The sequence below is a fragment of the Danaus plexippus genome, chromosome 23, assembly GCF_018135715.1.
Source record: "Danaus plexippus chromosome 23, MEX_DaPlex, whole genome shotgun sequence".
Classification (NCBI taxonomy): Eukaryota; Metazoa; Arthropoda; class Insecta; order Lepidoptera; family Nymphalidae; genus Danaus; species Danaus plexippus.
The window spans coordinates 1,662,577-1,690,534 of record NC_083551.1 but is presented as its reverse complement, the minus strand read 5'-3'; the positions used below and the strand labels follow the sequence as shown (position 1 = coordinate 1,690,534).

The following is a 27,958-nucleotide window of genomic DNA, read 5'->3' as shown; positions in this document are numbered from 1 at the left end:
AGATGGTGCAAACTTAGGGATTCAATTAAATGAACTTGGAACACGTATTGAATAATTTATTATTGTCACATTGAGTCTGCAAGACACCCAATATAAACAACCACAAACAAGCTACCTACATACAAATATTACTTTCGAACATCGTAACCTGACAAGCGAATAAAGATTAAAAAAAAAAAAAACAAAATGGCCACAGATACAATATAACAGCTTAAAGCTTCTAAAATTCGAGAATTGGCAGTTCATTGGAATGTCATGTACGTTAAATAATATTTACAAAATAGAAATAATCTTAATCATCTAGAAATTAAATTTAAATGATTGTATTTTTATAATTATTATTATTACGTTTTTTTATTTTTTGGAATATTTAAAACACAGCCTTAAATGAAATATAGTTTGTGCAAACGCAAAAATTAAATTATAATTTTCGCTAATATGCATACAAACGATGTTTATTCTAACTATATAAAAGCTACATTCTTAAAATATAAAGATATTGTCCATTATGAGGAGTCCCGTTTTATCTTAAATGAGTTTTCAGAACGATTAAAAAAATTACAATATCACATGATATCACACAACGAGGATCATGTAATATAATATGATTCATTGGTAATGTTAATTAACGTTTAATACTTGATCTGTTTAATTTTACGAATTAACTCAATACATTAACATGCATACATTACAGCATAATATAATTGAACCATAAACAATACTTCTATAACATATCTCACTCCAGCACAAAACATACATGTAATATTTCTATATATTTATGTTATTTATTTAAAATACGTTATATATTTTGTAACCTTCAGGCTATGCGTGAGCTAAATACTTGGAATCCGTCGCGGATATGTCTGATGTTGGTCGTTTTGTTTACTGAAAAAAATATATATATTCGTAAGTTCTATGTTTAAAATGTTAATTAATTATTCTTCGTACACTCGTCAATAAAAAAAAAATACCTTTGTCTTTGGTCGCACAGATAATGTCAATTTCTGTATTAAACGGGTAGCGGCGTCTGTTAGGAAAAATAATATAATGAGTATTTAATTATAAAATAGCAGTACATGACTAGTTACGTAAACATCAACTTGATACGTAAAAACACAAATTACTTATGTTGGGATACAACAAAAGTGTTATTTTATAAGATATGACTTGTAAGGAAAGTATTTCATGAGTCTATGAGTGTAATAGAGTGTATATTTGTGTTTGTGTGTGTATATAAGTGTGTGCGTATGCGTTTGCGTGGGTGTATATGTATGTGAAAGTGTATATGTGTGTATGTGTGTGTGTGGATGTATATGTTTGTATAACCCACCAGTAATAAATCCAAGTCCAGAGAGCCTCGTCTTAGGTTCCAGCAGCAACAGGTATACAGGAACAGCCGTTAATATCATGAGACAGCCGACCCCTGTCTCCGCGGGCGACGCCCACGCGGGAAACGCCACGACAAGTATCGTACAGATTATATATATCACTAAAGATTAAATAAAAATATATTATTATAATTTCATATTGTCGTATGTAATAATTATAGTAGACGGATATTGTGAGTTGATTTTATAAGAATTTAAAACGTATCTTTGAAATAATTACTGTTTAACTGACAGTACGATAATAATAAAAAAAACAGACTTCTAAAGCAGAATACATTCTAAGAGTAACATTCCAATTATGAAAAATAAAAATCGGGCTTGTATTTATTTAATTTAACTATTCAATATCCTCACCTGGGAAGAACAAGTTAACTTTAATGGGCCTCTCTAAATTCGGTTGAGTGTATCTCAGTACCGGTAGACAGAGAACTGCCGCTCCTATGCTCAGCTGTAGGAATACAACGAACGGTATTTATAATGAATAAAGTACAAAGTAAAATGTATAAGACAATTGTTGAATTTAAATTTATATAATTCAATTCTAGAACTTTAATTCATTACAAGCAACATACAGTTCATACTCTTGTGCCAACGGCATTGTAATGTTATCGTCGTATCGTAAATGTTCAAGAAAAAATTGACCTAATATATTTTTATGTGATCACAATAGCTTAGTTGACGAGATGGCTGAGATGCGATATCCAACGCGATGTAGGTTCGAAACAAGATCTCTTTTCATTTATATTACAAACATAAAAAATATTAAGACTATTTTATTGTTAAAAATATAATTTCAAAAAAATAACTTAATTTTTAGTTTTAATAACATATTTTAATATACCCAAGTAGCGAATCCGACGTAGTTGATTAGCGCGAAGATGTCAGACACTGTGAGATACATGAGAGATAGTACGGCCACAGCTATCACAGCTGGTGCCGGAGTGGAGCGAGATGAGACCATCGTCAGCATGCCCGGCATTTGACCTTGGGCGGCACCAGCGTAGAACAACCTAGGCACATAGTCCAGGTATACTAAAGGCATACATAGAATTGCATGAAGATAGATAGATTTAGATGAAAAATTACATGTTCCTGAAAGTTTTTTGAATTGAACATCTCGTCTGCCCGTGGTCACGGTTTCAGCTAAGTAACGTAAACGTCGGTAGTATGTAATTTTAAAAATAATAAAATAACCCGTAGTACTAAGAAAACATTAGTTTCATTTCAATGAATACTCGCGAAAACCTTAGATCTGACTGTCTTATCTTGTAATTCGATGAGCAGAATGTTTATATACTATATAGATGACATCATTATCAGATAAATGTTTTTTTTCGTTATAGAGCTAACAAGACTTCTTGAATTGAACCTCTTTTGATCTGGTAACACTTGTTGTTAGTATGGGACTAAGATTTTGGAAGAAGAGGAAAAGGCTGGACTAAGAAAGCACCCTTTCACCATAATGTCATCGCCCCATTGATTATTGAACACTTTTAGACCGAATATTGATCTGTCTTATTGATAATTTTATAAATTTTAAAGGAATTTTTAAAATAATTAAAACAATAAGGTTATAGATTTTTTATAAGTTTTTATAATCGGATTCGGTACCTGAAAGGGCTATTGTGAGATATTGGGAATAGTATTAGGGCTTCCGACTATTTCGTCAGAGAAATTATGACGTTGTTTGGGAAAGTAGTGCTAATGGAATGTGATAGTATTTTCTGTTGAATGTGACTTAACCTAGCACCTAACATGTCTCAATAAGATTCTTCAGCATTTTTTCCTACTTTTCCTCAGGAACATTTACTTATTCAAATCACCAACCACATATGTGAAATAAACCATTTTTTTTTTGTTACTAATCAACTTTCAACTTCCAATTTCCATATAAAAATATCAATTTTATGAAGCCGAAAAGAATGCAAACAGTTTTTTTGGTCAAAAATAATTCTGACGAATGAATATTTCGGTCGAAACTAAAATTTATATTGACATACCTTGAAGAAGTCAAGAGCACGCCGTTAACAGCACCGAAAGTGGACGCAGCTACGAACATTGGTATAGAGAGAGCGAACGCACCGAAGAGACGTTCAGAGAATGTTACAGCTACAGCAGCCGAACCCAGCACCTGGAGACGAAACGATCAGATCACATCATCACATAACATAGGCATTTCTTACAGAATATATGCCAATAACGTCAGCATTTGATCATCATCTGCTTTAGAACCACAACAAGAAAGAAACGATACAAATTACTCCTTTCATAAACTAAAGAGATTTAATAACTTTAGAACTAATGATAGAAAATCACAATTTAGTGATTCCACTCTTTATGGACTGTGGATCAAATACTGATAAACAGCAAATTCTCTAATATATAACGATATTATTATAAATAAAATAGTGGACATACCTCAGTTGGTGACAACGTGGTGTAGAAGGCTACGTTGGTGAAGGTGTACACGATGGTGACGAGGGTGCAGGAGATGGCGATGGCTCGAGGGAGGTTTCGCACTGGATCCTTTAATTCCTCGATTATAAAATTAAGATAGTTCCTGGAAATAGGAAGTTATCATAATAAAAATACATGGCAATTATTTCGCTGGTTAACCTTAAGGGATATAATTATGACTGGGTTTAATTTATAAGTAAGTTTAATAATTAATCAGTGCTGTCTTATTTAACACAATATATGACTGAATCAGTTTTAATCCGGTGACTTGATTGCTTTGGGCAGAATAGCAATCTTTTGATAAAGATTTTCCCAGATGTCATAATTATTGTTAGATTGATCATATACTCCAGATGAGTTCAGGAAGAAGCATGTATAAATTGATAACATAATAGTAGAGGCAATGTTTGTATATGCTGATGAATCTCACCATCCATTGTAAGCAAACAATCCAGAATAAAAAGATAGGGCGATGGATGTGACGTCACTCGTGGTCCCTTCAAATGTAAAGTGTTCCACCTTCCCTGTAAAAATAAACGTTCAGCGACGGAATTGTGTTCAAGGAAAAAGTAACTAAAATAGTGATATAAATTTTACTTGTTAGATTTGTTTACACGAAGTACTGTTTGTTCTTGGGTCGATAATAATAATTTTTCCAGTAGCTTCGGACGAAATTAAATAATGTCAACGAAGCACACCGGATTGGAGCAATCATTTAATAAGACGCGTCGCCGACGCTTTACGAGACTCGAGAGTCGAGGAAATCAAATTAAGACATAAAAATGATTTTGTTTTATTATTTTTAGCCATAAAAAGCACGTGGCGGTGATTTAAATCGAGGATATAGAACTATTTTCTAACGAACAAATGTTTCTGTAGACCTATATCTTTTATTCAGATAGGATATACCAATTATGTTTTCCCGTCCGTGAGTACAAAGACTCAATTTGTTGGACAAATTGAACCGTTGTGCCATTGATATCACTTCGCCTCAAGAGGGTTTGCGTTGGACGGGCGCGGTTAACGATGGAAGAAAAAATTCTTGAAGGTTTTTTTTTTATCATAACATATAGCACCACAATTAGAATGCTATATTGATTATTTTGATAATATAAGCACAGTATACATCTAGGTTTTAAATAATTAAGGAATCTTAAGTTCAAGTTATAGTCATCAGGTAACGAAGTATTTTTTATCATCAGAATCATTATCGCTATTAATTTATTATGTATATTTTCTTGTAATTCATTAAGAGTTGGACAGGGAAAATGTTCACATTAAAAGGTTTGATCTATTAAATGGTTACAATCTAATACCAACCTCTGCTCAGTTGGTATAATCCCGCAGCTATGATGATGAAGAGTGCAAGCAGTTTGGCGTAAGTAAACCAATCCTGAACACGTGTCGCAGCGCGAATAGACCAACAGTTGACGAACGTTAATAATACTGAAAAATATATAATTTAAACTAATTTGTTTAATTGGACGACATCATTATTTTATTTAACTTACAAATACAACAGGCGGCCAGCAACCGTGTCGCGTCTTCAGGGGGACTGCACTCAGGGAAAATTGGCTTTAACACGTACGTGCTAAACGTCAACGCCACGATTGCCTGGTTTATTGAAAATAATATATTAATTTTTTTTTTGTCTTTATTACGATTTAAATGATTATACATATAAATATTTACACATTTATATATTTAAGTCTTGAACACAGATAAAAGATTGAAATAAAATACTTTAGACGTATAGATTTACTAAACAAAACGTTCAGAAGACGATCAGTGATCATAAATTTCAATTTAGGTTATAGATAAGTTTATTGGGACTAGAATCCAATTTAGTGTCGAACAATAATACTCCTACAGCGATCAATTTGAGTAACGGAACGTTTATTTCGATAAAGCCAGCAATGACATTAAGTCCCACGTTGGGCGCCAATCTAACCTCTGTTTTAACGTTAACATTATTAAATTTAAACTTGCAATTTTAACTGATCATTGAAACAATGAATCTCACATCAAAAATTATTATTAGTATATATTAATATGTTACATACAAAAACTACACAAAGAAAGTATTTTTTGGAAAACTAACCCAATGTTATTTCCATAAATGATTATTATAATATCATTTTTCATACGAATATATTATTGTTTACTAATTCGTATCTTTCATATAAAGAATAGTGTTGGTTTTTTTATTATTAATAAGAAAATTGTTAACAAATTTTTGTTTCATTGACGGCTTGATAGGATATTGACAAACGCGTGACGTAGGATAAATCGAATAGGTCAAGGCCTGTGTGACATCGTTGGAAAGGCTTCTTTACCACACAAAAGCTATTAAATTTTTCACGCCTTGTCTACTTAATGTTTTGTAGTAATAGTGGTGTTATATAATTCTGTACTTCCTGAGATATACATAATTTTCTCTGAATTTTTTTTTTTTGTAAGATATAACAAAAAATATTCAATAATGTGTATTAAAAACGTCCATTCATATATTTTAATTATGTAATGTCGTGTTTGGTGTATTCGTTCTATATTACGAGCGAAGACATTTCAGTCCTCGAAGTTCCAACGGCTGGTCTAAGTCTATATATAGACTCGTATTGATTTCTACAAAACTCATGCTCCCGCCTTTTCCGAGGTCATCAGTTGTCGTTTTTGTATCATTCATTTCTCTTCTTTTAAAGCACTCTTTAGAGTAAAATTTCTTATACATATATTGAAATGTACATAAATTTATAAACTTCCATTAAATATATTGCTTGCGACAGATACATAGAGGATGTCGCAATATTACGACAGATTTCTTTTGGGACGGTTAGCTGCTTAGCATTCTGAATCTCAAGAAGCACTACACTTCCAGTGATCTTGAAAATACGTCGCGCGTTAAAACTATGGCTGTATTCTTTGATAGTTATTGCAAAAAAAATTGGCGCCCGATTTGTTCTAAAAATCTATAAAGATTTGATGTACATTCCTTATTTAAGCTAATTTTTTTAATATCAGTTCATAGCAATATTGCGATGATAATAAAATAAAACTTACCATAGAGCAGGGTCTAACTATCATACATTCAATCCACAACCTCATGAAGGCCGCGAAGGGTCCGAAAGTTTCCATGATATAAGCGTAATCAGCTCCACTGAGTCGTATCATAGTACCAAGTTCCGCGTAGCAATATGCTCCTACCTGCAAAAAAATTATAATTTAACAAACGTTGGTCTACCCTCTAAATATATGGGAGGTATTCAGAGATTTTGATGGAACATAATTAGGATTTAAAAACAAATTGTATGTATAAGAAATGTGAGTAATTTTTAAAATTACAGATCATGTTTTAATTGTACGCTAATTACTTATCTCGATTGATGTAATTTTACAAATAAAAAATAATCGGGTAACAAATAATAAAAATATTCAATCAGTGAATGTGCATACAAACTTTTTGCATTTAAATATATAAATAGGAACCTAATACGAGTATTTAGCGTTTACTTGAAGACCTATAGTTTTCATATTTTACATACCTACATAAAGAAATGAACTTACGCATTAATTCAAGGGAATTTTGTAGTATATCGGAGACTTGGGGACAAACTCAAGGGAATTTAAACACGGTCATATTTTATCAACTGTTCAAACATATAAAACAACACTTTCTTTAATTTTTTTTTTTTTATACCAAGTGAATTACGCAGAGCAGTCCATTCACGTGTTAATTTAAACAATAATCTCAATTTATTTGACATTTGACATTAAATAAATAGTTCTTATTTCCAAACTTCCTTTCCTCCATGAAATTAATTGCAATATTAACGCAAACACATTTTAATTTCTCTATAAACTAATTCGCACTAAAACAGTGAATTATTTACTTTATTCGTCTGGGAATAAGACAGAGTTGATTAATTTTGTCTTATATAACAAAGAAGTATTGCATCAGTTTTATATTTATCCTCCATATATAATTCCCTCGGGATGTTGTTATCTAGAAAACAATCCCTTTATAATGAGCACTCTGATAAAATTGACTGGAAATAGCAGCGCTGCTATAAGACAACGTTTTAAAATAAAATTATTTTTACCATAAACAATTCTCATTTTAATGAATTGGCATTTTTTTTTTCATTGTTTTTCAGAAAAGCCATAGTCTATTTATAGTCGTCCAGCTTATATATATATATATATATATATATATATATATATATATATATATAATTATAAATAACTTTTAACATTATTTAAAATTAAATAATGACATTTCTGGTTTTCACAATCACATAAATTTTTAATATTGTACAACTTTTGATTACTTGATTAGTGATCACTGATCAATGTTTTATAAAAATCGAGGTCTAGAAAAAGGTAATGGTCATTTGAAGATTATATGATAAAAGAGTCGGTATTATTGGTTCTGTGCATAAAATAGTTTAGTGCCAACACGTACATATACCAGGCAATGGAATTCAGTTGTTAAGCCAAAAAAAAAGTATATATTTTTTTTCCTTTCCTTTCCATTCGTCAATTTATCTATACTATATGTAATATTTATAACATAATACAATTTAAATAATCTCTGAAACTGTTAAATTATATATTGTTGTTTTTTTTTTACGAGAGGCATATTAGAAGTTAAAATTATTCAGAACCTTGAAAAACGACAGAAAATTACCAATAAAGAAAGAAAAAAATTCTTTTCATGTTTTTTATATTAACTGTCTTCATAATAATACACTATTATTCTGTTCAGTGGATTGTAAAAGAAGTTTGACCTAACGATGCTGAAATTATTTGATATTAAAGATAACTCAATAATATGGTTTAACTTAAACGATGCAAAATTAAAATGAAAAAAACTCATACTGCCAAATATTTTTGGAGATCATTTTCTGTAATTACCAAATATACGTGGCACTCAAACACCACCAAAATCAATTTAAAACTCTTCTCAATTTCACCTATTTGTAGTTACCTAAACTACTAACTTTTACCTTTTACCTTTTACGGCAACTTCAAGCTCACTAAGTTACAACTTAATACGTAGATAATATTACATACGTAAAAAATACTGTATGTAAAGTGGTTACTTAATCGCTAAAACTTTTTTTCTATATCAAAAAATAGGGCTGAAAGGATTTACAATTCTCAGTTAATTTCTCCCATAAACAGCTGTAGGTTACCCCCAAGAATGTTGTCGCTATGGATTATGCCTTCAAAACTTGAGCACAAAACGCAGAACCGTTCGATTTAGGGGACAAATAGGGTGTAAGTGATTTACCTTCTTTCATTTATTGTGTTTTGTAATCGTTAGTTCTAGAAGTCTAAATTTTATCTAAGGAAAATAAAAGTTGAAGTACCTACATTATCTTTTCTCATCTAACATTCAGAGTCGATATGATATATGCAAGCTTTAGATTCTTCTACTATTCTAGAATTGAAAGAAGATAAAAAGAAAAAAAGAGATATAATATAATACTCTCAATTAACATTCCAAAGATATATATATATATATTTTTTGAATTTCAAGTCAAATGATAGGGGATAGTAAAATTTTTGTTTCTCCTTCAAGATTTTGTTAATTATAGAACACGCAACTCATGTTGTGACGTCACATAATTTATTTAATAAATATTTAAATTACTTACGAGATATGAAAAAATAAACATAATTTTATCTCATGTTAAATTAGATTGAAAAACTTAAACTATAACAATTTTTTTTTTAATTGTCATCTGGCAATAAACGTCAAACTAGAAAAAACGCGCTAAATATTTGTCGATCGAACTTCCTGACAGTTTATCCGTATTTTTGATCATTGTTTCAAATCTAACGATATGCTAAGCAAAATCTAAATAAAAGGAAATAATAGAAATATAAAAACAGTGTAACAATTATGTGCAAAGTTAACAGTTGACCGAGTTTTGAGGCAAGGTCATTGTCATTACGCCTCTCACTGCAGACTTGTCTCACATTTTATTAGATATAATAAATAATTACAAGAATGTCATTAAACGGAGCGCGCTAAACTACTGAGTCATTTCAAATCTTATTACTTTAAGGGTAAATATAATTTAATTATACATTTAGTTTTATAGACAAATATATTCATTATTTGTGAATATCAGACTAATGTGAGTATAAAATGAGGTACAAATAAACAATAAAGTTGTTTCTTCAACCTGAGAATATAATTTAAATTATAACGGTAAAGCTATAATATCATTATTTCTGTATTATTCTCTGTTTCAATTGGAGTTGAAAAATTTTTGATATTAATTTCACCGTATGAGTTTGATTTTATACAAGTTATTAAGTGAAAGCGATATTTTTTGACACTAAAATGATTTATATACATTATATTGACTGTCAGCGTGATAACTTTGGAGGCGAAATTTAGCAACGCGGCCTTGACACGTCGTTTAAATATCGTTCCACATTTCACCGTATTAATTTTATAATTCAATGTTATCCTATGAATAATTTATCATTTCTCGTTATTGATAATACGATTGAAATTATAGTACATTTACACTTCCATTGTATTTTTTTTTTTATCCAATGAAATCTATATTGTCTATGCATAATCAAAATTACGTCCAGAAATCGATTAATCAAGAACAAAGTATAAAATATTAATAAACAAAACTAGATACAGAAATTATATTAATAATTTAGATTAAGCGTCTAAAATGACTAAATGTTTTCATAGTTTTCCTTAAATACTCACCATACTGAAAACCCCAGACGCCACCCATACGATAAGGCTGGCATTAACAGAGCCTGTGTATTTTAATACACCGGTCGGTGAAACAAAAATGCCGCTGCCAATGATTGAGCCCACAATAACCGTGATGCCATTAAGAAGCGACATTTTAGCTTCAAGCGCGCCTCCATCTTTTGTCGCTGATTGGTCTTGATCTAACTTCAGGGCTTCCGTATCGCCTTCTTCTTCCAATTTTCTTTTTGGAGACCTTGAATAATTAATGATATTTGAATTAATTGTAATGCTGGACATTCTGAAGTCTCCTTTATAGACATAATAATCATCGAGTCTAGTGTATATATAATGTAACAGCCGACATCACGAATATTCCATAAATTTGTACGAAAATAAAAAATTTATTGCTTCTTAAATGATAATATGATGAATAATGTACGGAAAGTTGACGGAGAATAGTTCTTTTTTTTATTAAATTCTACTGACATATATATGTGTTGTGTAAATTAAATTTTATTCTCCTTGCTCTCATTACAACGATTATATTGCTGAAAAAAAAAACTTTTTTAAAAATCAATAAAATTATAATTTTCCCCAAAACACATTTCGTTATAGCCTAAGTAGGACAGTACATTGGCTACGTCCGTATCTGACTAAACTTGTAATATCATAGTGCAGTGAACTGTGTCGTACTAACAGAGTTATCACTGAACTCCGACATCTTATGTATCAATATTAAAACACACAAATTTTTTATTATTATAATAAAGTATAATGAATGAATATATATATAAGTACTATTAAAATTTTATAATTATTTCCGTTAGTTATCAACAACGTGTACACTATACAATAGAGGTCCGAGCGCGAGACCTTGGTGACCCCTTTCTTTTTATTACTACCGTCAAAAGGTCCTTTGTATGGACTCCATTCACAGAACATCTGGGAACAGAACTCGAATAATTCTCTCAGGGTTCAATTGCCATTCATGATGACTTAAAATAAATCGAGTTCCGTTAAAAATACAGAAATGTTGAAAAAGATAAGCGCAGACATATTTTATCTTTGAAATTATTTAAACAAATAAAATCGTAACAAAACAACTGTATCACAAGTCTGCATCGTTGTTACCAATTTTTTATTCGCAAATGCTTACATAATAGTTAACTACCAAACGACCCTAAAGTTGTGTGACCGTGCATACATATAGTAAGGGTGGTTGTGAACAAGAAGTTGAATAATAGTAATTCGTTTGGAGATCCTCAGTAGTACTACACAGGTCAAAGTTTATATTTTTATAGATTATATAAGAATTGCTTCACAAAGGGCGTTATCACCTATTGATAAGACGTAAATGAGACTTTATTGAGTATAATTATAATTTAATGTTTTATCTCAATTCTACGACTGGTAAGTTAGATAATATATATATATATTCCATACTTATTTGACTATTAAGTTCGATTTAAAAAATACATATTCCTAACGTATTTTTTGGACGATAAACTATTTCCCGATGATCATTGTCCTGAACTCTGTCTAGTATAACATTAATGTCATATAAATGTTGTGTTAATATTATAATATAATAACGTCGTTGTTAGATAGTATATTTTTAAATATCTCCGGCTTTTACTTATTTTTTTTTACATGATGCTGTGTATTAACAGGTCCAGAAAGCTTACCAAAAATTTGTATTGTCACATTATTATATAGCTACTGATCATTATTCGTTTTTCGGAGCTATGAGATACGTTAAACGATTCGTATTTAGTTTCACGATGCAAACGTGTGTTAAGCTTTTTATACAAGCATACATTTTGTTTTATATTAATTTTAATAATTACGAAAATTGTAATAATCGTGTATATATAAAGAGTGCGATAACAAAAAAAAATTCCAGTACAATATATACATTAAAATTAGTATAGATTTTATCATTATAGTCATGTTAACTTTCGAAGTGTTTTTAAGTCTCCACTTGACGAGACTGGAGACTTAAAAGGCTAGACTTATACAACGTACAAAGTATAAAAACTGCTACGTCTATCTGTAGCTGTGCTACGAGATGGAAACGGAAGTGATTAAAAAAAAAACTGCCGTAAGTAGGTTTTATACAAATTTATTCTTAATATATTATTTTTGCAACTGTTTCTTCACATTGATAAATTATCGATTCAGAAAATTTGAATTTAAAGCATAAAGTTGAGGCTCAAATCTTTCGTAATGTTAATTCAAATGCATATTTCTTAATTTTAAGTTAAACGTTATAAATATAATAATAGTAACTTTTAAATCATTTAAAAAATACAACATGGGTCTATGTTCATAAATAGAATATAGGTATACCTTTGTTTATCAACCTAGTCTTATAATCTTACCAGTAAGAAAGTGTGACTTATTAAAAGCACATAAATTTTAAATATATATATTAATAAAGAAATTTTAAAAAATTTCTTTTCCTAATCCGAAATAAAAATATCACTTAAATATTATACAAATAATAGAAGTGCAATAAACAAACAATTTATACATATTTTTTAATCTATGGACAAAATATTACGCAATCTATCGATTAGACTTTGACATAAATTGTCATATTTTTTTATATTTTTGACAGTTGCTATCGAAAATTTTTAAAAATAATCTTGGGTAATAAAATTAATAGTTATATTATATATTAAATAAATGAGACAAAGTGAGAACTGAGAGAAGGTCGTCTCGACACGTGATTTGGGTCAGATTAATACGATCTGGTTTTATAATATTATTATAATGTTAATAAATGTTATTCATATTAATTATTAATGATATTAACAGTATATTTTCATTTTTAACGTTTATTCAATAGTTATTAAGTTTTTCTTAGCCTATATTGCTTTTATTCTAGAAATTTGTTTTGCCAAAAAGTTACCTCAATCTTATATAAATGTCGGTGTAATTATATAGTTTTTGCGTGTTCGATAAACTTGAGCAAACGTATAGAAACATTATAACACAATATTATAGTCAAAACTTTTTTTTAATTATGCCATACTAAATCAAAGACGAATTTGCATCTGAAGCTATTTAAAAATATATATATAAAAAAAATATTCTCGATTAAAATCTTCATCAGAAAAAAAATATATAAAGTTATATGACATTAACATGTGTCAAACAATTAAAACGCCTTTTAATGTTCATGTAATTTAATGCTGTAAACGCCCAATCGATCATAAAATATTGTAACTGCCGTGTGGAAAGCCATGCCATTTGGACTACAAGCTCCTGACCTCAGTTTCCAGCGATCGATACCGCGTGGCTTCCCATATTGTTAGAAAAAAACTATATATATGACGAGAATATCCAAAAAATACCAAAAAATAACGTTTATTTATAAACTTCATTTAAATAATTTTGTAGTTTAAAATACTGTTATAATTTATTTAAATATAGATGAATATGTATTAGTTTTATATTTAGTTACTGTTTACCGATTGTATATACAATAGAAAAAAATGCTTTTTTTAACGGTTTTTCGGCATAAAATTTATAAATTTCTGAAATATTCCGATGGGTACATGTCTTCTTTTATCAAAGTCCGTCTTCCGTCCCGTTACGTCTTATTGAATCGACACTACGATAACAGTCTAAGATAATTTCAAATATTTTTATAATCATAGTGGTGGAATTAATTGTATTTGTATACATGAATAAGTTAAAGACGTAATTCCGTCTACAGTTAAATCAGCTCTTAGTCTAAGATATTTAATTAAATGTCAGACACAGACTAATTTATATAACTCAAATTAGAAATTTCATTTTTAATTTAGTTATTAAGTTTATTAACAATTAATATTTATAATTTCCTTTCACTGTGATATATAAAATATATAATATTTTTTTTTTATTTTATAAATGAAATCACAAAGCCTAAAATAAATTATGTTTGCATAAAATTAATAGCTGCTATAGATGCTACTAGATTGCATGTCAATTTTTTTTTAGGAATAGACGTTTAAAAATTTAGTTTTCTTAATTATAATAATCTCAAAAAGAAGTTTAAAAAACAAATCAAATATATCAAATGAGACGGCCTTTGTATGATAATTTTTTATGCGGCACTATTGAATAAATTTGATTTAATAACTTACATTTTGATATCTTTGCTTATTTATAACTTAAATTAAATTAAAAAAAATACACTGCACTAAAATTTCCCGCCTTTTTATGTTGTGGCGACTAAGCCCGCCAAGAAGGACCGCGAGACTGCCGTGCGCCAATTACGAATGAAATAGAAGAATACATCTCCGTAAGAGAAATAGAGATACACACACTGTATTGAACGTGAGATAGGGGTGTTTGGGGTTGGATTTTTGGAGTAACTGTTTTAACTGTAAAGCGGGGTTGTTTTTTTTTTATTAATAAGACAAGGCCAAAATTTTTGGATTTTCAATATTTAAATACAAAAAAAAATTGAATTTATTTATTTGGTTAAAACTTGGAACTTCCTACAATGAATTAATAAAATATCAGTGAATCGTATTTATATACTTGATATAAAAATAATGCGATATTTTAAGTTGTAACAGTGTATTACTTTAAAATGACACGGTAAATAGTTTCAATAGGGTTTTTAAAATGTGAAAAAGACAGTAAAGTAACATTTTTTAAACCTCTTACTTTTCTTTGTAATAAACAGATATATAGTTTATAATTTTATTACAATGTGTAGATAAAAGATTCCATTTCAGTTCATTACAAAAACAAGGTATACGTACAAATTTATAATGAAAAAAAATTAATTTATAACTCAAGCAATACCATTTTTTTTTTTAATATGTTGTAGTTTGTTTTAAATATAGCCTTCATCAGTGCAAAGACGTGCACAGTGTCGTGTAGAATGGAGGAGACACGATTGATATATTTTACTGTATTGCATTACCAAAAGTGAAAATGTCAAAATATATTCAATGCTATTTTGACATATCATGTTAAACTTGACAGTTGTCATATTGTTTCGAAAGTTTCGGTCTTCATAATATATATTTTAAGAAAATTAATAAATAAAAATGATTTATACAGAAAGGTTTTTAGTATTGTACGGTAGTCAAACTTTCACCGCACAGGAAGTAGCTGAAAGAATATGGCGAACTACGAAATTGTTGGGCTTCAAAGGTCCAGTTCAGGCTATGGACGATTTTTCAATATCGAAATTAATTCATGAAGAATTTGCTCTTTTCGTATGCTCTACAACTGGTCAGGGAGACGAACCTGACAACATGAAAAGATTCTGGAAATTTCTATTACGAAAAAACTTGCCATCGAATTCTTTAGTGAAACTTAAGTTCGGAGTTATAGGATTGGGTGATTCCTCCTATGCTAAATTCAATTTTGTGGCAAAAAAACTTCATAAACGACTTATCCAACTTGGCGCTACTCCTATACTGGATTTAGGTTATATTTGAAACTTACTCAATATTAGTGCATATTATTTTAAGAAGAATTTATTATAAATGTCACTAGATCTAAAAAATTATTCCTATTTTCAAACAGGACCTCATATAAGTACTTTTTATAGCACCAACTCTGATGCCTATAGAAATTTATCTTAATTTGTGTTCCTAAACTTTTTATTAACTATTTTTGTATTAATCTTTATTAACTATTTTTGTAGCTCTATGTGATTATCAGCATGATCTCGGCCATGATGCAGTATTATCTCCATGGCTAAAGAATTTCCTCGCTACCTTAAGAAATTACTTTCCAAATCTTCCAACTGACACAATCAAATCATCATTTGTCCCGCGTTGGAAAATTTCTTTGATCAAAACAGGAAGTCATGAAAATGGTGCGGCTTTCAATGAAGATATATACTTCAGAAATGGTCTCAAAGATCATTTTCTTGACACAAGTTACTTTGAAGTGGAAAAAAATATTAGGACTACGGATGAAACTCATTTTCAAGTAAGTTATGCACAGCTATAATAACTAGAGTAAGACAAATATTAATACATTTATTTTGGTTAAAAAAAATTTAATGATATAATGTAACATCATTAAAAACCTTTTTTTAATGTTAATTCTTTTTTTAATTTTTAGGATGTAAGATTAATAACACTCAAAGTGTGCGAGGACAAGGTGCTTGATTATAAGCCTGGTGATGTTTTTAATATACGGCCTCGTAATAGTAAAGAAGACGTTGATGATTTGTTTGAAATATTTGACACTCATAATCTGGATATAAAACCTTATTACAGACTGAAAGTAGAACAATATCATGACGGTAAGTCCTATACATCTTAGGATTACTTTTTTCTTATATAATACGTATTTTTTGCTATATTTTGCCATATTAAAGTACCTATATTATCTGAAATTAAACAAATATGAAGTTGTAAAAAATATACACCAAGTAATTTCAGCTCAAACTATCCGTAAATATATATTAAAACAGAAATGTCTATGTAGACAGATGTGTATCTGATTTAATTGTTTTCTGCATTGTTGGGTGTAAGAACCTTTTTTCTTACTAAAGTTGTTTGTTATGTCCAAAAACTCTTATTCTAGAGTTGACAGACAGATTGACAGATGGACAGATGGACAGATTACAGAAAGTAATATGGCTAAAAAAATTAGAGGTGTAAATAATAATTAAAATCCAGATTTGATAGAGTCTTATGTAAAAATTCGTCAAAAAAATATAAATGTATACAGTTTTTTATAGCAGTGGTATATCGGATATAGTTTGCCATTTTAACAAACCGATTTTGTCTCGTATTACGTGAAAATACTGTTAAATAGATTACAACGTAAAAGCATTTATCGTTATTACATTATCATCGGATAAAAAAAAAGTACATAAATATTACATAACATTCATTTTAATTTAAAAATAAAAAAAATATATGTAAATCGCGTTTAGGTCGTGTATCCGAACGCGTAACTGTCAAACCACACGTGCTTTTAAGCCGTGTCAAAGTCACTAGTAATCAAATAAAATAAAATCGAAGAAGCGTGTTATTATTTTAATGTTACAAAGTTAACTAAAACTATAACAAAAAAAATATGCTCCGACGGCAGGCGCGTTTGCGCCGTGAATATCTGTATAGGAAATCAGTGGAGGACAAACAGAAGAGTATCCAAGCAAAGAAAGATCAATTGAAACGTAGCTTAGAAGAAAACATTCCGATACACGGGGATCTAAGAAAAGAGGCGCTCGCTTTACAGAAGAGAATAGAATACGAAGATAAAGGTAAGTTACTTAACGTAAAGTGATATGTAAAAGTCAAATGGACTTAATGAATTATCTGAAATCAATATCTCTTCTCATCAATGTTTTCTACTGCTCTTGGCATAAATATTTTACAGTCTGATATTTTGATTCGTCTTCATTATTTCTTTGGCTTTACTTTTATTTGTTCAAATCTATTATATAAATAAATAGTTATGAGAAGATTTGTTTGCCATGTTGTAATTCTAGGTCCGGAGAGAGTTGCGGTGATCGGTGGTTTCAGTGGTGGCGCTAACACCTTGAATTCACAGGATGATGAATACAGATATGCTGGTGTCGAGGATCCTAAGATCATGATAACCACCTCCAGAGAACCGAGCGCCAGGCTGAAGATGTTTGTCAAGGAATTAAGGTATAGGACATACAAATATTTTATTTACTGTACACATTCCAGCAAGAGAGAAAATAAATACCACAGAGTATATACAAATATGTAAAAAAATACATTTATAATGTCTTGTGTACAAATTAAGAGAGAGGTATACATTTAAGTTAGTGCTAGATAATAAAAAAAAGACGTGTGGCACTCGGAGATGGCCGCGGTAAAGCTGTTGCATAGCATTTGTCATCAACTTATGCAATTATAATTATATATAAATTTTAATTATGCAGTAGTTTTTTTTTGATATTAATTTAAGTTACACTTTGGGCGTGGTGACAGATAAAAAATTTTTTTTTTCTTTTATTAAATAAATGAGAAGTTAATATTGTTAAAGATATTATTATTTTATATTTCAATAAATGTCGGTTCTTCAGGAATATTTATCATTGAAACTATAGGTTTATGGTAACTGAAATAAGAAACATAAGCTTGAGACTTGATATCTTCTAAATATCTGGAAAATACCGCGTCAATGGTGTATTTACTTTATATAAAAAGTAAACTGTCGAAGTCAAATGAAAAATTGCCACTTATGAAATACTGATACGAAAGCAACACATGTTTCAGTGTCGAGTTCTGAATAGCGCTGTCAGTATTTTGTAGCTTGCTGACTATTTATACGGTTGAGAGTGCTTGTTGCTCGGAAGTGTGTTCTTCAGTGTGATGCCACTACTGTACGCAGATCACTAGCTTGTTCCATCAGTAGTCAAAAATTAAAATATTAACAATGAGTTAACCACTTCGGATTACTTATTTGACCTGTAAAAGTAACTATACAAATGAGATCTTGACTTGCGCGAGTATTCATTTGATTGAAACTAATATTTTCGGATTACTGCGCGTATTTTATTATTTTAAAAACGACGTACTCCAGACGTTTCGGTTACTCGGTGATCACGGTTGCTGCAAAGTAACCGAAACGTCGGGAGTGTGTAGATTTTAAAATAATAAAATACGCGCAGTAATTCTAATAATATTAGTTTCTTTTAAACTATACAAAATTTGTTAAAAACTAAAATTTTTTATGACTATTCAATAAAATTAATTTCCTCTCAAAATTGTCTCAGTTATAAATAAAACACGTAATCCTATATTGTCACATCACTATATCTATTATTTATATAATTCTTTTGTCCAGACTAATCTTCCCGAACAGCCAGCGAATGAATCGCGGTGGTTATGAAATGTCTCAGCTGATCCACGCCTGCCGAGCTAATGACGTAACGGACTTCATCGTAGTACATGAACACAGAGGCATACCTGACAGCCTGGTAACTATGACGTTTTAATAGTTATATATGTTTAATCTGTATATAAATATGTTGTCCTGTCTGTTGTATTGGAATTAATTAATACTCCTTGCTATACTTAATACATACGTATATATTAATGGTGCAATTACTACAATATAATTTTTATTTTTTTTTGTCTCTGTTTGTTATGGTTAATCTCGGAAACGCCTGGACAGGTTTTGATGGGACTTTCACTGTCAGATAGTTTGTGCACAGAGGAGTAATGCAAGCAACGTTTGTTTTATGAATTTTATTAATATAAATGAAAAAAAAAAGTTCAGCTCCTACAAAGCCCTCAGCACAACTAGTATAAAATATACATATATATATATATATATATATATTGTACTTATTAAGGGGAATCACATTCTTATGTTATAAGTTAAAATAATTACTACTAAAAGGGATGTCAGGAGACTTTCCAACACATTGTTTTGTACAACATTTGACTATATAATAAATAATAAATGTGTATAATATAAATTGTTATATATATTATCTCCGTCAGGTAATCTGTCACCTGCCCTATGGACCGACAGCATCATTTACCCTGTCAGGAGTTGTCATGCGACATGACATACCAGATATTGGTCCGATGTCCGAACAATTCCCTCATCTGATATTTCACAACTTCAAGACCGATCTTGGTAAATATAATAGTTTGAAAACATTTAAAAAAATGTCAACGGAATTTGAATTTAACGGAAGTATTATATATTTTATCATTCATGGACGACAAAATGTTAAAATATGATTATTTAAAAAAATTAAAATATTATAAAAAAGTCTATGCCTCATACTGGCTATATATTATGAAAATTAAAGATAAAATATATTTCTCTTCTAAGAAAAAATCCTTTAATAATGAAATTATGTCCAACTTATCCTGTATAATGTCTCATTACTAAGAAAAGTTTGAAATTTGTTTACTAAATTTATCATTTTTCACTGTCCTAACCGTACCTACTTATGAGATCATTTTAATGCTCTATAGGAGATAACTTCAAACATTATAGTATAAGTTTTGTAATAACGTAAAATAAATAATAATATATAATTTTTTTTTTCTAGGCTTAAGGACGATGAGCATCTTAAAATATTTGTTCCCTGTACCAAAACCGGATTCAAAAAGGGTTATAACCTTCGCAAATAATGATGATTACATCTGCTTCAGACAACACACATACAAAAAGGTATTATATGTTAAAATACTATTATATATATATATATATATAAATTGTACAAATAAGATGTAAGTGTTCTTGTATTGATATTACATTTAAAATTCTCTACTTATATGTATCCTAATTTTAATTACAGTCTGGCAAAGAAATTGAACTGTCAGAAATCGGACCACGTTTCCAAATGAAGTTGTACGAAATAAAATTGGGTACTCTGGAAGCTTTGGACGCAGCAGACACGGAATGGGCATTGAGACCTTACATGAACACATCCAGCAAGAGACGGTTCCTGAGTAACGATGACGGCTGGACAGAGGAGTGACATATCATACATAATTATATATTAACAAACAAACAAAGATTTTTATTTTCACTTAAAACCTTTATACCTATAAATTAAGTGATAATTATGTTAATGTTGCTCTTATTTAAGCAAATGATGTTAATGTATTTATTTATACGATGATATATATATGACTGTTTAAAATTCAGTCTAGTAAAGATTTTATTTGTATTGTTGACTTTTCATTTTAAATAAAATGAAAAATTCACTTGTAAATTCTGTTTTGAAAAAAATAACTTCTAAGTAACCGATATTTTAAACCTTTGGTAATATAAATTAATGTGTTTGTTGGAATCACCATACGCTCAGTTGATATCATTTAAATATTTGAATCGCGTTCCGCGGAACACAAACGGCTCTAGCGTACATAGCTCGTACCAAGAGCGCATAATAGATATGTTATGGCTCAAGTGATCAACGCGGGCATTATGAATAATACCCAGCCATACGGGGACAGATATTAATCTAAACTCGCCTATTTATCACATCGCCCGGGCATTATGAATAATGCCCGATAATTCACTTAGCCCACAATACATACACAATATAAATTACTCTGAAACTATAAACAAACTGAAGACAACATTTCTATTAGCAAAAATTTGCAAGATTTATATAATACTAAAATAATATATTGAATTATTTAGCCGATCAATTAATTAATAATATCGTTTCAAGATATGCCAGTGCAAGAGTTTTTCAAAGACCCGCTCACTATGTACGAAATAGCGGAACAGTATTGGGACTTAAAGGCTTATCCGACACAATATGTATTTTCACTTCTCGCACTAGTGTCTGAAGATAAATTAGAAAAAGAAAAATGTTTAGAGCTCAGTTCTGCAGAAGGACAAGAAGATTGGCTCAATTATAGCAGAAGACCAAAGAGGACTATTCTAGAAGTAAGGGAGGCATCGTAAATTCATTTAAATGAAAATTTTAGTATCATTTAGTTACATTTATTATGAAAAATTTAATCCGACTTATGGGTTAAGTGTTACCTAGTTTAGAGCAAGTGCTGAGAAGTAGACGAGATGAATAACTCAAAAAAAATCGTGAAAAAACCCGACAGCTATCGTTTTACTTTCATATATACTGGCGATATATATCATACTATTGATCTTGATACAAATACAATAAAATTAACTCTTAATTGATATTTTTACGTTGTATTAAAATCACAATCATTTTAAATGATGGTCAAAACACTGAACACTCACTTCACAGGTCACTTGCTTGAAACAAATCGTAAAATTTTTTAATGACTTGTTTAAATATGAATATCTACTTACATTTATAACGATTTTTTAAACAGTATGTAGTTTTGAATAGTGTTATAGATTTTTTTTTTAATTATATACTCTTAACGTGCCTATTTTAATATAAATTTTATACTTGCAGGTATTACACGATTTCCACAAATCAGCGTCGAAATTAACTATAGATGTATTATTCGAATTATTCTGTTCAATCAAACCGAGATCATTCTCTATAGCGAGTAGTTGTTTATCGTCAAATGGCACCAAATTAGAGTTACTAGTAGCTGTTGTCAAATATTACAGTAAATTGAAAAGGGCGCGACTCGGCCTGGCCTCCAATTGGCTGAAGAGTTTACAAAATGGCGACAAAGTTTATGGCTGGATAAAGAAAGGATCACTTAAATTTCCAGAAGATAAGGTAAACATAATTTACTAATAAGAATAAAAGTTTTGTATTTTTTTTTAATTTTAACCATTTTTTTTTAAATATCTCAAAATCTCAAAATTTTATATAAGTACTTATACGAAGATTTGTTAAGAAGCCTATTTGACTTCTCATTACTACCACAGTCCTTTTTTTCATAAACAGCATAAAAAGTCGACACGTGACGTCATACGTTATTTTAATTTCTAACCGCTTTTTTAATCACTTTTCCAATCTATTGCATTTGAACACGTTCTGAATATTCACGCGCTCAAATCTTTAACACTAATTATTTTAAAGACAAATATGTAGTTCAGTAAATTAAATTAATATGAATTTTAAAATTGTTATTTTATTCCTCCCAGATATGATTTGTTTTAGTAATAAATAATCTAGGTTTACTTCAAAATTCCCTTTTCAGGATATACCACAAATTTTTGTGGCTCCCGGTACGGGTTTAGCGCCTTTCAGAAGTCTGTTGCAAGAGAAATTATATGACGGGACCGCTAATAAAGATGTATTGCATCTATTCTTTGGATGTCGGTACAAAGAAAAGGATTTCCATTGTAAAGAAGAACTCGAGAAAATGGTTGAAGATAAGCAATTGAGCTTATATACAGCATTTTCTAGAGACCAGGATAACAAAATGTATGTAAAATATATTTTTTAATTTAATATTAACTATACTTTTAAGGCATTTCCTTTTTTTTTTCTTCCTCACAGTTATGTTCAACATAAGATAGCTGAAGTGTCAAATGAGTTATGGCATCTTATAAACAATAAAGGAGCATATATATTTATATCTGGCAATGCCAAAAATATGCCAGATAATGTCCGGGATGCCTTCATAGATGTGTTCAACACGTGCGGTGACATTGATATGGCGGAAGCCAAAGAAATGCTCAAAGATATTGAGAAAAATGGGAGACTGCAAGTTGAAACTTGGTGAAATTAACAAATAAATTATATATATATATACACATGTAAATATATTAAGGAAATGGCATCATGTGATGGAAATAATGTACAAAATAAAATAAATAAATTACATAATAAATCAAATCGTTTTATTACAGAGAATCCATCGTGAGACAATCATACCATTGATTCAATACACTTTTAAAACTAACATTTATACACTAAGTCTCCATATAACCACTAACTGCTAAGTCCCCACAGTTTAAGATTCCCAGCATCTCGTTTTCTCTCGGGCGGTTCTTTGTCTTCACATGCAAAAGCCACCAAGTATCTGGACGGATGCCAGGCCACTGTGAATGTTGCAGCCTGAACTGGAATTTCCGCCACTTTTTCTCCTGAAAATTAAGTATAAAAATGACACATAAATCTATATAAATATTTTGTTACAATCCAATTTTGTTATACTACAAAGTTTAAAAACAAAATCTTATTTACTGTGAATTCTTGCTTGGCAACACTAATGGATTCTAGTCTATGGTTATCTAGGTATAATATAGACAACAATAACTTAATACTACAGATAACAGATGGCAGCACTAGGTTATATATATTAATGTTGCCATATAAAATAATATAACAAATTACCTGTTTCGGTGTCCCCTATATCTATGATATGATCTTCGCTCGCTGAAGCCAAGAGTCGACCGTCGAAGCTGAAGGATAATGTCCTCACCGGCCACTCCAACCTGATAGTTATATACCATTAAAGTCATTCACCTATAAGTTCTTAAGTTTAAAACGTTATTTGAAGTAACGGATTGAGATTTAACTAAATTTACTTTATATAAATAGCATGTCAACAAGTTAGAAGCAAAAGTTCAAAAGTTTTTGACAGATATTTTAGCGAAATAGTTTTCAAACCATTTCTAATAAATGAAACTTATATTTTTCGGATTAAACTATGCGTATTTTACTATTTTAAAAAATTACATATTTCCGACGTTTCGGTTACTTTGCAGCAACCGTGATCAGAGGCAAATATCGTCCGCCCGGGAGTAAGTAGTTTTTACAATAATATAATACGCGTAGCATGATCCGAAAAATATTAGTTTTATTTAAATTATAGCGTTATACAAATGCAACATTACAAAAAATAGCACAAAAAAATTCTCTTAATATAAAAAAAACTGAAGACATGAATAACATCTTCCAGCTATTTTCACAATTAAGCTGTGCCGAAATTTTTCTAAATAAGTAAATTTTTCAGTAGTTGTAAGTAATAGATGTGCTAGTTTAGTATAAGTTGTTAAAACAATATATTACATGGTGAGGGTAACCAACCGGTAGCGACATCTATCGTCAGTCACGTGACTTCATACATAATACTTTCCGCAGGAATTAGGAAAAATTGCATATACTGAGAAGTTGGCTACATTACTGTTAAGTTATAAATTCTAGTCAGAGGTTTTTGCATGAGAGAGCAACAAGCATCTACAAATAAATAAATTACACAAACTTGTACGTATAATATTTTTACCTTGAGAAAACTCTCAAACAGGCCAGTTCGTTGACATCCCATAAGGAGACGAGCGCGTCCGCGGAGCCCGTAGCGAAGTACCGGCCGGTGGGGTCATGCTCAATACATATACATGTACCGGGGTGGGCCTTCAGGACTGTTTGCAACTCCAAATGTGGATATCTGAGGATATAAATACTTGTGTGATAAAAAATATAAAAAGCAATGTTTTATGAGGACTTTCTAGTCAGAGGACGCGACTGTATAATTATGTCGAAGGAAATGCACATATAAAAACTATTTGAAACCAGTCTTCTCGACTAAGCTGGTCCTTAGTGATGTTCCCATCTATATTTAAGCACAAATTAAATATTAAAGCTTAGACAATTATCTAGTTATAGCAATATATTTAACTAGTATTATTCGGATATACTACGCGGATATTATTATTTAACTAGTATAGTAGAAAACTCGCGAAAATCTTAGATCTCGTTATAGCAATATATTTAGTATAAATTATTAAAATAATTATCTTAGATCAGGTTTCTTTCCACAAATATAAAGCTGTTAAAATTTACACATCAAGGTAAATTGTTTGGTGTGAAAAAAAAATTAATATATTTTTTCCAAATAAATATATAATTTTTAGATATTTTAATAAAATTGTATTATACAGATAGATCAGACGTCATAAAAATTAAATTACTCACGTCAAAATGTGTACGCAGCCTAAACCGTTTGTGAGGAAGAAGAGGTCCGAGGTGTTGTTCCAAGATATTTCGTTCACTTCGAAGTTGAATTGTTCTTCAACTACCTACAAGAATATATTTTAAATTACATATAATTTTTAACATATATATATTTTTTATGCTATGGCTTCATTCGCACTGGAATAATGGGATTTCTGTATAAGGAGAATTTATTAAGAGGTGCATAATTGTGACTTATGTTTATCATTTGTTGGCAAATATATATTTTTTTAATAATCTACTATACATTTAGCTGTCATCATTGAACGAGATTTTGAAAATTAAGTGTAAACAAACTAATTTAAATTTTCCATATGATTGACTAACAATATGTAGTACAAATTATAGATCATATATATAAACTTGCCACTTTATAGTTCCTAGTATCAATGAATGATACCAAATCCTCTTTATTTCCGACGGCTATGGTTGCGCCACTCGGAGACCAGGCTATGTTTATGTTTTCACCCTTAGTTGATATTGCCGCCGCACATTTGTGCGTCCTGAAGTCATTATAAATTTAGTATAAAATCATTAAAATTATATTTTTAGTGCCATTGGTAGCTAAGTCATAATAACAGCTAAGTGTAAGAAATCTTAAATATAAAATTAACATCTAGTAAGATAGTGTCAATTGATACTAACATTAAGAACACATTAATAGGGTGCAGTTTCACATATTAAATTGAGGTAATATTTGATTTAGATTATAAGGATACCTAGTGTCCCATATCCTGACTGATTTGTCACCACTAGCAGTGCTGAGTAAATCGGGATGTGATGCATGCCAGCACAACTGATCCACAGAACCCGTGTGACCTCGGAAAACGAAATCTTGAGCCTAATGTTAAATAAATCACAATAATAATGATGAATATATAGTTGTACACTAAAAAAATTATTTGTTTTCTTATATAAACAAAAACATAACCTAAAAAAGTCGAACCTACCAATCTATTTCTTTCCAAATTAAATATAACGACACTTTTATCAAAGGACCCGGAAGCTAGTTTCCTTCCATCACAGGACCATCCAACTGAATGCACTTTAGAACTGTGGGCGATGTATTCTCTCACAACATTGTGAGATTGAAAATAACTCTTCAACTCGGCTAAATCCTCAATCGGGGTTTGGGCCTGTTTAGATTCTTTCATTTTGTTTTTCAAGTTTCAATAACAATCGATGTATATCACACAATTTAATTACAGAAAAAACAACACTACTCTTTGTTTTTAATAAAATAGGCGCCCTCCGATTTAAAATTGACTTCACAATTATTTGTCAAACTAGTAATGACAGATGAAGATTAAAAAAATATTTTACTTACGACCATGTACAAACCTCAATAATAAAACAAACATTATATAAAACTATGAATAATATAAACATTTAAAAAATATATAAAAATCCACAAAAGAGGCTTAAGGTATGAAAAAGTAAATTTAATGTATTTTGAGTTTCATATCAATGGATATGAAGGTAAGTATACCTTGTTGTTGTTTGTTTAAAATATGGACTTCATCCGTGCAAAGACGTGCACAGTATATTCTGCCAATATTGTGTAGAACGGAGGAGATATGATCCGGGATTAACTTTTGAATGAAATAAAATTTTACAGCCTCGACTGAAGTCACAGTTAAAAACTTTCTTAGTAGATCTCAAACAACACAAGTTCAATTAGATGCAAACATAGGAGGTACATATATACTGTATAAAAAAAGGTTAACTAAGTCTAATATTATATACAGGTTAAACAATTTGTTACAGCTTCATTCTATTGATTTTAATATATTTACATATAAATTTACTAAAGTGACCAAACACCAACGACATCAAATATTCGGTATTTAAAGGACGGGAAATGTTGACGGGGAGGAGGAGTGTAGGACAGCTGAAGAGAAAATGGAGAACGAAACCTTCGTCAAGGATACATTCACAAATAGTGTGATCTCTGATCCTAATCTAGTGTAAATGTGTAGCAGAACATACATGACCTGAGACCTATATTAGACCGGAGTCCTATACTTACATTTAAAAGGGTTT

The 27,958-nt window shown here is 30.0% G+C and overlaps 4 protein-coding genes across 4 annotated transcripts; 2 read left to right on the top strand and 2 right to left on the bottom strand.

The window, feature by feature from the left end:
• Positions 1–39: 39 nt before the first annotated feature.
• Positions 40–14,835, bottom strand: LOC116774718 (large neutral amino acids transporter small subunit 1). The gene is made up of 13 exons (XM_032667452.2): positions 14,715–14,835; positions 10,588–10,831; positions 6,906–7,049; positions 5,357–5,459; positions 5,166–5,291; positions 4,276–4,369; positions 3,807–3,948; positions 3,389–3,519; positions 2,230–2,398; positions 1,743–1,836; positions 1,331–1,489; positions 972–1,027; positions 40–885 (listed from the first exon to the last, which is right to left on the bottom strand). Coding segments are annotated over exons 1-13 (1,467 nt in total). The 5' UTR covers positions 14,717–14,835; the 3' UTR covers positions 40–882.
• Positions 14,836–15,560: 725 nt separating this feature from the next.
• On the top strand, positions 15,561–23,794 carry LOC116774666 (NADPH-dependent diflavin oxidoreductase 1). Its single transcript, XM_061524068.1, has 7 exons — positions 15,561–16,017; positions 16,238–16,527; positions 16,663–16,846; positions 21,731–21,951; positions 22,451–22,726; positions 23,154–23,380; positions 23,456–23,794. Exons 1-7 carry the CDS (start codon positions 15,633–15,635, stop codon positions 23,679–23,681), a joined length of 1,809 nt encoding a protein of 602 aa, XP_061380052.1. The 5' UTR covers positions 15,561–15,632; the 3' UTR covers positions 23,682–23,794.
• LOC116774668 (U3 small nucleolar ribonucleoprotein protein IMP4) lies at positions 17,488–21,068 on the top strand. Its single transcript, XM_061524071.1, has 6 exons — positions 17,488–17,815; positions 18,044–18,206; positions 19,375–19,507; positions 20,037–20,175; positions 20,600–20,721; positions 20,849–21,068. Exons 1-6 carry the CDS (start codon positions 17,629–17,631, stop codon positions 21,029–21,031), a joined length of 927 nt encoding a protein of 308 aa, XP_061380055.1. The 5' UTR covers positions 17,488–17,628; the 3' UTR covers positions 21,032–21,068.
• LOC116774895 (THO complex subunit 3) lies at positions 23,778–27,190 on the bottom strand. Its single transcript, XM_061524069.1, has 7 exons — positions 26,866–27,190; positions 26,635–26,756; positions 26,279–26,418; positions 25,877–25,976; positions 25,188–25,349; positions 24,296–24,396; positions 23,778–24,045 (listed from the first exon to the last, which is right to left on the bottom strand). Exons 1-7 carry the CDS (start codon positions 27,067–27,069, stop codon positions 23,891–23,893), a joined length of 984 nt encoding a protein of 327 aa, XP_061380053.1. The 5' UTR covers positions 27,070–27,190; the 3' UTR covers positions 23,778–23,890.
• Between the last annotated feature and the right edge of the window lie 768 nt (positions 27,191–27,958).